Source organism: Myodes glareolus, chromosome 5, assembly GCF_982192425.1.
Source record: "Myodes glareolus chromosome 5, mMyoGla1.1, whole genome shotgun sequence".
Lineage (NCBI taxonomy): Eukaryota > Metazoa > Chordata > Mammalia > Rodentia > Cricetidae > Myodes > Myodes glareolus.
In genome coordinates this window covers 89,871,412-89,883,438 of record NC_142030.1, presented here as the reverse complement: position 1 = coordinate 89,883,438, position 12,027 = coordinate 89,871,412, and the positions used below count along the sequence as shown (strand labels likewise).

The following is a 12,027-nucleotide window of genomic DNA, read 5'->3' as shown; positions in this document are numbered from 1 at the left end:
TTACCAGTTGAGTCATCCATCTCCCCAGCCCCTGAGGTAGTTTTTTAAAATAATAATAATAATATAGTACTCTAATTAGACACCTACTGAAAAGTAGACAAATAAACTGTGCTACCCAAATGTTAAATTTATCCCAAAGAAGTTACAGCATGTCTATTCCAGGTGAGACATGGACAGCACCTGAGTGCACAAGCAGAGTGTCCGGGAACTCTGGGGCTACCCAGACCCCCAGAGAAAGGTTTTAAATAGAAAACTCCCTGAGCCTGAAGTAAAATGGAAGAAGGCTCACATCCAGGCTGAGAATATAACAGACAAAGGAAACCTGGCTGGCAGGAGCAAGAGGTGGATTACTTGAGGTTAGGCTATTTTAGCTGAAACCTAAAAAATGAATAATATTACAACCTTATACTGTCATAAAAAGCCCCCACAAAATCATTTTAGTTGATATGTGGAAATGTTTGTAATGTAATGTTAAGTGAGAAAATAGGGTTTAAAACCATATATAGATAGATACTTGCCATATGCAAAAATAATGTAGCTAAATATATACATGTGTGTGGAAAAATTTTCTGGAACACCAAATGTTAACAGTCGTCCTCTGTAGGTGGAAGAGGCACTGGTGGCTTTGGCGTCTTTATTCTTCGCCACATTCCTCGCAATCAGCATGGTGCTTTGAGGCTCTCAAATAAACACCAACCATCAGGGTGTAGCCCCTAAGGCTTCACTCAGAACCCAGGATGGGTGGGTTTCTCTACAAGCCCACCTTAGTCATCCCCCTGCTTCAACAGAGCTAACACCTGAGCAAGCTGCCCCCATACACACACACACACACACACACACACACACACACACACACACACACACACACGGCTTTTTGGAGGCCATCCCAATATGGGACAAGGGGTGCCATACACCCAGACACTTCTGCCGGGAAAGCCATGTGTCTTGGTTCAGCTACCTCTAGCTGAACCTGTAAGCACCTACAGGCTGCCCCAACACAAACACAAAGCCACCTCCACCAGACCCCACAGTCTACCACTCTTCCACTGACCCTGTCCACTGAAGCTGCATTCTCTTTTCCAGGCTGAGAAGAGTCTGATTTGGGAAGAGCATCGAGTTCCCAGCCCTATGACCCTGAACAAGCCCCCGCTTCCCTGGTCCTTGATTGTCTCTCCACAGATCCTCTGGCTGCTTTTGTGCCTCGTGCACTCTAGCCTATGACTAACACCTCAGGCTGTGCATCTGAAGACACCCTGCTTCTCCTGAAAGCAGATGGAGACCCAGAGCACCTGTCCTGGGACACAGAGGTCACAGATGGCAGCTGGGGTGTTGGTAGTGCAAGAGTCATTTCAGTTGTCAAATAAATACATAAACAAAACCCTGACCATATCAGGGGCTGGTAAGGCAGCAGTTGAAAGCAAACACATCTCAATCTAGCAGGTTTCTCTTCCCCCAAGCTCAACCCAGCATATTTAACCTTCCAGACAAGTCTCCAGCCGTGGTGCAGTAGGGCTTCCCAGGGACTCAACTGCCCACTAGAGTGGAGGGGAGGGGAAGGCGCTGAGTGTGAGCCAAGCAGAATGCACAAACACTGGCAAAAGTAAGAAGGGGCAAAGGATCTGATGACAGCTTTGGGGAAACCAGGGCCTACATCCGACGAATCCACCGCTTTAGGTCCATGCATGTGCACTGGGCTCACAGATAAAAAGTGTCTGATAGTGGGCCTGGATTCTGCTCCTGACCAGTGATTTGTCTAGGAGAATTATTGAATCTTTCAAGTTCCTAATCCCAGTTTATCTGAAGAATGAAGCTGGCAGTAACCTCCACTACTCAGAGGCTACGCGTGGTCAATGGAATAAAATACACACAAAACAAAACATAGTTACCACATGATCAATCACTAGGAGTGGAAAAACCCAACACAAAACCTGCCCGGGATCCCAAGACAGCATTGGCAGGAACCAGGAGGAGGAAGAACCACAGAGAGATAGAGCTAAAAGGAACCTCGGTGACCTTGGATCCAAGCATGCTTACGGCAGAGAGAAAAGTTTGGGAAGGCTGAATCACTTCCAGGGCTGCACAGTTTCCTGGTAACACAGCAAGGCTCAAACTCAGGTCTAACCCCCAAACCCCCACCACAGTTCACTTCACTGCAACCCATCGAGCTGAGGACAACCCTCTCACAGAAACAGGGAGCACCCTGAAGCAGCCTCAAAATTATTGCAGAGTACCAAGACAGTCCTGGGTGAGGGGGTAGGAGGATGGATATTGAAGAGACCCTGGACCTAGGAGTAAGGGGGCTGGCTTCTCAATTACAAGCGTGGGTGGGTGGCGTGCAGCATGTAATAGGCCACAAATGATTGACAATCAACTATCTCAACTTCGAAACACAGATGGGTCACATTATACGAGGTGAATCTCTTTTCTCCCTCAATTTGCAGCTATGTGGAAAGAAATAAAACCTGTGGTTTACGGACCAACCTAATCCTTGCTCTACGAAGGCCTGATTGACTCCTATATTCAGATGTCTAGATACACCTCTTCAACACTCAGAGGCATTATTTTGGGGGCCCAGGGCCACATTAACCTTTGCCTAGCATATCAAGGCAAGGAGCCAGGTGCCTGCAGGTTCTAAAGTCTGGCATTTTACTGACTCCTGTCACCAGAAGGATACAGAGCATTCTGTACCTCCTACAGGGTACCTGGGCAGTGACAGGCCTGGACCTAGAGTAGTCGATGTCGTGGCCCGGAGCCTCGTTTAGAAGCTAGCCCTTAACTTAAGAGAAGGTTCTTTTCCACAGGGCAGGACACTCCCAGGTGCACTGCCAAGCAAGTGGGGACAGCTCTGGGCAGAGCTCCAAAGCAGAACGGGGACAGTAGTCTACAGCAAGAAAGATGGAGGCTAGACCCCTGAAAAGCCTGCTTGGGACTCACCCACGTGCTCAGGAAATCCAGTGGTTTTAATCAACATTTATGGAGTGCCAAGGGCTACACATTGTTGCTGGACACTCTGGGTAACTCATGGAGACAGACAAGATGTGATCGCTGTCCAGGCTATTGCCTTTGAGGCACTGGCAGTCCATTTGGGGAGGGAAATCATGTGCAGCTATAACTTAACAGTTCTCTGACACCTTCTTGGAATGTGTGTGCATGTGTCCATTTAAGAGGACACATGTTTGGATTGGGGAATCAGAGCTTGCCTGCCCAGCCCCAGTTCAAGCCATATATTAATAATGAAGTTAAACTTCTCATTTACAGCCTGCACACAATATATCAGGCATAATACTAATTGCTATATATTCTTCCAGGAACCCCAGGCAGTCATACTATTATTTCTGTCCTCTTTTATAGAAGAAGAAATTAAAGCTTCAAGAGGTTAAATAGGTGGCTCTCTTGTCAAATCACCAAGCCTGTATTACACCCCACTTGTGCCCACCCTCAATTCTCAGAGGACTGTGCTCCAACTGCCCCAGCTTCAAAGCAACAGCATCTGCCTCTGGGGGGGGGGGAATGTGCCTGCAATTCCACCAGCATGGCCACCTCCATTCCCCAGGCCCACAGGGTAAGGAGGACACATTCCGAAGTCTGTGACCTCTGCCGTCCGAGGACAGGCATTGGCACCCACTCAGCAGGCAGAGTTTCTCAAGCAGCCTCCCTCTGTCTGCCCATCTCTGTGCATTCCTAATGCGGCCACGCTGTCGTAATGGTCGGGCTCTGAGGCCCAGCCCATCTAATGGACTTGAGACTAGCTTGACTGGTGCGGGCCAGCAACAACCCTGGTTTAATGGCTGCGTGAAAGGCCCTCGGAAGCTGAGCCTGTGTGGCTTCTGGACTGTGTTTCCTTCCTCCCTGACAAGCAGCAGCCTGCGCCCCACCTTCCCTGGGAAACTTGGTGACTGTGAGGGAGGGAGGTTGGAGGTGGGGGCGAGAGGCTGACACCAAGGTTCTAGGCGCTGGAATCAAGGGGAGAACTCGGTTGAATCAAGTTCTCCACACCTGGCTCCAGGAGCTCCTCTGAGCTTGCTTCCTCTCTTCCAGTTCCCGCTCCACCTCCCTCGCTGGACACAGGGAACACGTGATGTGAAAAGAGGTTGGGAAAAGTTAAACGTGCATAAATGTGACCAACTAGAGAACTCTGGGTACCTAGGCCTGCTCGGGCAAACTGCCAAGTGAGACCAGCGGCCCCATGTCCCAGATATGGGAGCTAGGAAGCTGCACGGGATGTCAGGTGCTGGAGATGGCTAAAGCTCACCGTTAGAGGACCTACTGGTGACAAGAATTCAAAGAGGGGGAAGCACACTCAAAAGAGCGTCCCAGCAGAGCCATTCCTGGCAGTGTGCCCAGGTTCTTGCTGGCGCTTGGTGACCCAGGCACTGCCTGGTGCCAAGATTATGGCCTTGTAGGCCTGGGCAGGGAACCTCAAGGTAAATGGAGCCCGCCACCCCCACGATGAGGACTGCCACCCGCCCTAAGCTGCCTAGAAACAGCAAAAGCTCCTCTGGTGTGGCCTGCAGGCAACAACCAGAAAGGCCAGCAGCATTTCCCCTGCCTGCAAAAGAGATCCCCTGAGTGGGAGCTGGGCAGAGGCAACTAGTCCTCTGGGCTCGGCAGGACAGCCTGGAGGGTGGAGCTGGCTGGTACAGAGACGGCTGCAGAACAAGGGAGCTAAAGAGTGTCTTCCGGAAGCCAGCCTGCACCATTGGCCCTGGTGTGCCACCCTTAACTACCCTCAACCCTCCCCTAGCACTCCGCTCTCTTCCTCCCTGGGACTTGTAGAATCCAGATCATTCCCAACCTTGCATTGTCCCCTGTCTTAATGACCCCTCCAAATGCTCTAACCCCACTCCAGGCCCCACCTGCAGCCTCAGGATCCCTGGCTGCAGAGGCTACAGCACTGAGGTCATAGGTGCCGTCAGCATGGTAAAGTCTCCAGTCACCCAGCCCCCTCCTGCTTCCCTTAACAGTGCTCAGAGAAGCATCCCTACACAGAGCCCTGGAAGGCAAAGTGTGGGCTGGATCCCACAGCCAGAGAACACCTGGCTGACTAGGGAGGGGGCTTAGGCACTTCTGTCTTCTCTAGCTCCTTCAACCCCCGACCACCCAACATAGGGTTTCACAGGGTACCTTGGGCTCCTGTGAACTCACCGGAGAGGGATCTTGACTCGGAGGTAACGGTCCACAGCAATAGCCAGCAGAGCCAGGATGGAGCTCTGGGTGAGGATGAGGACAGGGCAGGCCACCATGAGGCAGGTGTGGAAGTAGGTCTGTGGCCCGATGTTGATCAGGATGGCAAGTGGGATAACCAGAGCGCCAACGGCCACATCAGCTACCGCCAGCGATACGATGAAATAGAAGGTGGCATCGCGAAGTGCCTGGTTCACCTTCACAGCCCAAATCACCAGCACGTTTCCAGGCACAGAGACCAAGGCAATGAGCACCTCGATGCCAATGTAGGCAGCCTGGAAGGCTGAGATGTAGGGCGGCATGGTGGGCAGGCGCTGGGCACATCAGCAGACAGGCGCCCTGGGGCACGAGGCCAGCACCTGTGGTCAGGAAGCCTGCAGTGGGGATGCCAGCCTGGGAAGGAGGGGGACATAGGCAGCCCTGCGAAGATGTGCCCCAGTTAGCAGATGCAGTGCCTGCCCAGGCTGGCCAGGCACTCAGCCTCACTATCTGCTTAACCTCTGTCCCCTCCCCTTGTCCTCAGAGGTTCCATTCAGCAACTTAAAATAGCAACACTCACTCCACCACTGGCTTTTGTATCAGGTGTGAGGTGGCTCCCAGGACACTCACTCCATAAGGATCCCCTATGCATCCGCAATGCCCACAGGTGTCTGCCGACCCGGAGGCAGGGCGCTCACCATCCTGACTGCCAACCAGCAGGGGGTCCCAAAGGCGTTGCCCTAAGTTCCCCGGGCGGCTTTCCGGAGCCGCGCAGGGCAGGGCTGGGCTCTGGGCACCGTGCGCGCACCGGCTCATCGTTCTCCAGGCTCCCGCCGCTGCGCTCCCAGCCCGGCCTTTCAAGCAATCACATGGTGCAGCAGAGGCTCAGCCCCGGACGCTTTTAAAGAGGTAGTGCCCTGTTTCGTACCTGGGACTGGATGGCAGGCATGAATCTGAGGGACTAAGCCCAGGACCTGACGGGTCCACAGGCTCTCATTCCCCGCCTGCGCGCACGCCTTCCTGCCCGGTGCCCACCCACCTGGGACGCCACTGGATCCTGACTCTTAACAGTCCCTGGTCCCGCTTCAGCTCAGAATCCTTGCCCATCTACTGCCCCATGGGGGCGGGGGGGGGCAATTCCAGTCGTTTCCTCCACCCCTCTCCTGCACATTCTTGGTGCACGAACTGAGACACAGACTTACCCAAGGTCACACCGAAGCTGTCAGAGCTTCTGGCCACCTGAACTGTTTAGTCAAGTGTCCCCAAATCTCTAAATCTTGGGCAGTCGCTCCCTCAGAAGATGCCAGGAGAACCCAGAGCTAGCCTGTTAGGTCCAAGGGGATGGTAGCCAGCCGAGACTGCACTCTGGCGCCAGCGCCTTCGTCGCCCCCGGAGCGGGAGCTGAGTGACAATCGGGCTCCGCACACCGGGAGGGGGAGGGGGCGGGGGCGGTGGCGGCGGCACCCGCGGGCCCCTCCCTCGTCGCCCTCCGTCTCCTCCCCTACCCCCTCCTCTAAACAAAGGAAGTGATTCTGTGTGAGAAAAGCTGAGAAAACGTGAGCTTCTCCAATGGTGTGATGTATGAATCCGGCCTCGGGACAGTACGGAGGTGCAGCCTCCGGTGTTCTCTCCCTCTCTTCTCAGTGCTGCAGGAGGGTGGGCGGTAACGACCCCTGATCACCTGCGGGACTCTAGAAGGCCGCTGTCTCCCACAACCACCAACGGTTGGCGGCACGGCCCCTCCCCTAATCCCAAAACCTACTCTCTTCAGGAAAGCCCTGCCTGCACTGTCAGGAAGGTACAGGCTTCCAGCTCACAGGCTACTTTGCAGGCGGTATCCTGAGTCATTATATCCCTTTCTCATCCATCTTTCAGAAGGTTTGTCAGGCTCTTAGCATTTCCATTTTGCAGATGAGGATCCTGAGGCTCAGAGAAGTGACCCCCCATATCACCACCATCAGTGCCACACTGCGGCACTCCTTTCTTCCCCTCTTTTTCCTCCTCCTCCCCTTTACCCTAGCACCTAAGACCACACAGAATCTAGTCCAGTCCCTTGTGTTCCAGAAAAAGAAGCAGGCTGGGAGAGGAAAGGAACTTGCCAAAGACTACAGGCTCCTTAGTCAACCAAGCGACTGCACAGTGCCCTCCCCACGCTGCCCCTAGTTCTCCCTCGCTTGCTTCCAGTCAGTAGGCACAGGCTCCTACTCAGCCCCAAGCCTTCCCTCGCAGTGCTTAATAGAGATCCCACCCTGAGAAATTCTGTTTGCTCGGAGAAGGGCCTGGACTCCACAGTAGCTGGGTCATTGAGGCTGGGGGAACCAGACCCCACTGCTCCCTTGCTGGATCTCAGAATAAGGAGGGAAAGCCACTGCTTCTGCTGAGATTTGCTGCAAGATCACAGTAGGAAACAGGCTCCAGAACTGTGTCTGAAAGGGAGGGTGAGGGCAACTCAGTTGTCTTCAGAGGAGGAAGCCCAGTGTGGGAAAGACAGCATCTGCCACCATCAGAGAATCAGAAATCTGCGTCTGATCACTAAAGAGCCCTCCCTGCCTACCTTCTATTCCTCCCCACTTCTAAGAGCAAACTGACATTCTACCACTGCCCACACCCTGTCAGCAAGAGGTTGAGGTCTGTGTGGCATCTCTATCTCTTGACTCTTTCTTTCCTTGCCTCAAAGCCTTTAAGGCACAAAGTCTTCCTCTTTTAATTAATTTTAATTTTTTAAGACAAGGACTTGCTATGTAGCCCAGGTTGACCTTGATCGCAGTCATTTTAGCTCTTTGCCCAATGCTGGAATTAAAGATAAAATCCAGTACCATGCTGGGCAAAGAGAGTGGGTTTTGTTGTGGTCTGGTTGGTTGGTTTGTTTTTATTTTGTCTTGTTTTGGTTGCTTGTCTGTTTGTTTGGTGCTGAGGAACGGAACTCAGAACATCCTGCACACTAGCGAAGCATTCTACAACTGAGTTATACTTGTGATCCTATCTTGAGTTTTGATTTGCCTCTTGTTAGTCAGCCATATGGCTAACCCAGTGTGGGGCAGGCAGAGGCCTGAGGGAGAGGAGGACACTGTGGAAGGACAGAGGCAGAACAGGAGGAGCCAAGTGACTGACTAGGATGGACGCCGTGCCAAAAATGTGATGCTGGTTTTCACACATGCCCCAAATCCCTGACTAGATGACCCTCCCTGACTTTCCACGCCTCCATCAGAGCCCTGATTTCCTCATCTGTAGGATGGCTTGGCCAGGAATAGCACCTCCTAGAAGGCTACGAGAACTGCATAAGCGGGCTTAAGGAGAGTTGCGCACAGACTGTGTATTAAAAAGGCAAGCAGAAGGCCAACAAGATGGCTCAGTGGGTAAACGCACTTGCTGCCAGGGACCCACAATATGGAGAGAACTATTCACCAAAGGTTGTCTTCTGAACTCCACATGTGCACTGGCGCGCGCGCGCACACACACACACACACACACACACAATAAATAAATAAATAAATAAATAAATAAATAAATAAATAAATTGTGATATAATCTTTAAAAAAAAAAAAAGGAAGCAGGCAGTGCCAGACCAATGGGGAGAAAAAAAAAAAAAAAGGAAGCAGGCAGTGCCAGACCAATGGGGAGAAGGGGAGGGAAGGAGAGTCCAAAGTTCAAAATACTGAAATCTGCCCTGTGCTGATAGTGGAGCTATGTTGGGACCAAATCCCACAGGTACCAGGCTTGAAGGCCCTTAAAGGTGCCCAAGTGAAAACTTTTATTAAGCATGACAAGATAATGTCACAGGAAGTGGAAAGGTCCCAGGGCCTGGTCTTCACCCAATTTCTTCTCAGTCCTGTCTTTTTCTTTCTAAGCCTCCCTAGCCCTGGTCTCTCCACAGTGGTCCTTCCTGGTAAGCGTGGAAGAGAGGGCAGAGGTGGAGAAACTACTGAGGCAACCCTGTTCAGCAGCCCTGAACCTTGTTTCTGGAATCCTCCACATTGTCCCCCAAATTCCCCAAAGCCTACCCACCCTTGGGGACACCAACAAGGAGAGAACAGGTAGGTGTCAAGGTTTAGGTTGACTCTTGGAAGAGCCTGGGGAATGCATGAGGTCTTAGGAGTCTCCTCCAAAGCGAGGCATGGCAGCACATATCTGTTTCCTCAGCTCTGAGACGGCTTAGGCTGGAGGATCAGGAGTTCAAGATTAGCCTGGGTGATATAGTGAGCTTCTGGCCAGCCTGGGTTACCTGGTGAGACTCTGTCTCAAAACACCAAAGACTTCTCAGGCTGGGGGTAAAGTTCAATAGTAGGGTACAGCTTAGAATGCAAGAAGTCCTCTGTTTCCTTCCCTGTGCCAAGAAAGAAAAGAAATAGAAAAAGAAAGGAGCCGGGCGGTGGTGGCGCACGCCTTTAATTCCAGCACTTGGGAAGGAAGAGGCAGGCGGATCCCTGTGAGTTCAAGGCCAGCCTGGTCTACAAGAGCTAGTTCCAGGACAGGCACCAAGAACTACGGAGAAACCCTGTCTCGAAAATCAAAAAAAAAAAAAAAAAAAAAAAAGAAAGAAAGAAAGAAAAGAAAGGAAAGGAAAAAAGAAACAAAGGATATATATATTATATATATGATATATAATATTATATATGTGATATATAATATATATATTATATATATATATTTCTATTCTCTTCCAGCAGGCAGATTATTCTGGTTCCTATGAAATGGTTTTCAGCGTTGTTCTGGGCGCCGCATGCACAAGAAGCCCTGGATAAGAACGGAAGTCAGGACAAAGAGACTGCAGGATAGCAGGGGAGCATGCTGCCCCACTCCAGTTCTATCCATCCTGGTGGTGATTCCCTGGAAGCTCCCTTCTTTTCCAGTCTCACAGTGCTCTGCCTTTGAAAACAAGTCATAAAGGTCTCTTCCTCCCTCTCTCCCCTTTCCAGCTGCCTGAGAAAGAGGCTGAGGTCATTTCTTTTTAACCCACATTGTCATTCATTCACCTTTTTCCACTCAGCGACAGCTAAGAAGCCCCTTCTACATATCAGAGGGTAGGCTTGGATAGGCAGGAACCTCCAGATAAAGGTCACAGACATAAGCACAATGTCCCCCGCATATAGTTCTCCCTGGGAGGATGAGGGCAAGCCTCTGACCTCTGACTTCCGACCTCAGTCTTTCCCACCCCCAGCTTCTGCAGGGTGGAACAGCAAAGGCAGTGGAGGGAAGGAAGGTCATGCCCTCTCATGTGGGGATCCTGACACACTAAAGACACCCAGGAACTTGGCAGAAGGGCCCCGAGGTGAGGGAGAAGGATCGGGGTTCCTTAGGGTCTTGGGGGAACCGTTTCTGCTTTAGGCAGAATTCCATTTTACATATGTGCCATTGCTTTCATTTGTTTGTTGTATGACTCAGTTTGAACACAGATTTTATAAGCCATGTGGAAAAAAATGAATATTTGAGTTTTAACCAAATGCTTCCATGGACAGATCAGAGAAGTGAAACCCAGAAATGGAATAAATTTACCCAAACCTCCCTGTAAGTCAGGGCATAACTGAGAACTGGGGAGGAGCCAGGAGGTGAAGTGAGCTTTGGGTCCCATCTGCCAAGGTCTCAGAGGGCAGAGAGAGTCCTCTGACTTTTATTGGTTAATGAATAAAGAACTGCTTTGATCCTATGGCAGGGAAGAACAGAACTAGGAGAAAGCTAGGCTGTATGCTGGGAGAAAGAAGGGTGGAGTGAGAGAGAAGCCTTGGAGCCACCGGAGACAAACGCTGGGAACTTTACCCAGTAAGCCACAGCCACATGGTGATATATAGATTAATAAAAATGGGTTAAATTAATATAAGAGTTATCCAATAAGAAGCTAGAGCTAATGTGCCAAGCAGTGATTTAATTAATACAGTTTCTGTGTGATTATTTCGGGTCTAAACTAGCCAGGCGGCCAGGAACCAACAAGCAACCTTTCTCCAACAGTCCTCGGCTTCCAACTCTCTCCATCTCACCAGGAAGGGAGACAGGATATAAACACATCCTGTGGGAGCCAGGGACCCATGCCGATAGCACAAGAAAGGCCTCACCCAAATGTATGGCAGTTTGGCCCTCAGGAAAGATTTCCCCACAGACAGCATCTCTGAACTGCTCACTACACACCTAGGAGGTAGCAAAACTGAAGCTCTTAGCTCCAAATCGCCAACAAGTCAAAGCTTAGCAAGGCTCAAATGAAGCCGTGTGTGGCTGAGACTGGAACTGGACCACAAAGGTGTCCTAGGCTCAGGGAGGGATGAGATCTCCCTGAAGGAGAGCCTCAGCAGCCCGCTTCATTTACTCGGCTGTGCTGCCTGAAACCCACTGTGAAGGGTGTGTGTGTCGTACACAGAATCTGCTAGAGCTCAAGGTTGCATGTTCCAGGTGCCACAGACTAGGCAGGGAGCTTCCTGAGCAGGCACTGGCTGGACGGTTTCCAGCGAAATCAAGTTGAGCCTGGGCCTGAGGAGGGGCAGGATGGCCTGTGTTTGTGGAGAAAGACAGGTGGCGTGGGAAGGACCTTTGTGAGTAGACAAAACAAACAGTTTGAAGGTACAAAGCGTTTGCTATATCTTGGGGGAAGATGAGGGGCTTGATGGGGTCTGGGCAGCATAGTGACAGTGACCAAACCTCCAGGGTGGGGGCACCAGTAGTGTCAGAGGTCTCAGCTCCACCTTTAGCATGGGCAAGCCCAAAAGTACCCCCACATTCCCTGACTCCAGTTCTCTTATCCTGGAGGAGAAATAGCAGCTCTGTCTCTCTTGTTAAAATGAAAGTGCATCTCAGAATGTAAAATAATCAACCATAGCCTACTTTGTTGGTATTTGAAAGCTCTCAAGGATTTTGAACGGCACGGAAGGACCTGGAAGC

General features: G+C 51.2%; 1 protein-coding gene and 1 long non-coding RNA gene across 5 annotated transcripts in view; one reads left to right on the top strand and one right to left on the bottom strand.

Moving 5' to 3' along the window:
- Adora1 (adenosine A1 receptor) overlaps positions 1–6,585 on the bottom strand; it is a 35,378-nt gene extending 28,793 nt beyond the window's left edge. The window contains exons 1-2 of one of the 4 annotated variants that reach the window (XM_048430800.3): positions 6,366–6,585; positions 5,146–5,577 (exon numbers count right to left, since the gene is read on the bottom strand). In XM_048430800.3, the coding sequence (XP_048286757.1) occupies positions 5,146–5,486 (341 nt within the window). In that variant the 5' untranslated portion in view covers positions 5,487–5,577; positions 6,366–6,585. Of the gene's footprint in view, positions 1–5,145; positions 5,984–6,365 lie in introns of those variants that run through there. The other 3 variants (XM_048430798.3, XM_048430797.3, XM_048430795.3) reach the window with 3 other exon arrangements.
- On the top strand, positions 5,974–10,978 carry LOC146894985 (uncharacterized). Its single transcript, XR_015001429.2, has 3 exons — positions 5,974–6,072; positions 9,038–9,197; positions 9,828–10,978. It is a non-coding gene; the product is annotated as an uncharacterized LOC146894985 (long non-coding RNA).
- The last annotated feature ends 1,049 nt before the right edge of the window (positions 10,979–12,027 follow it).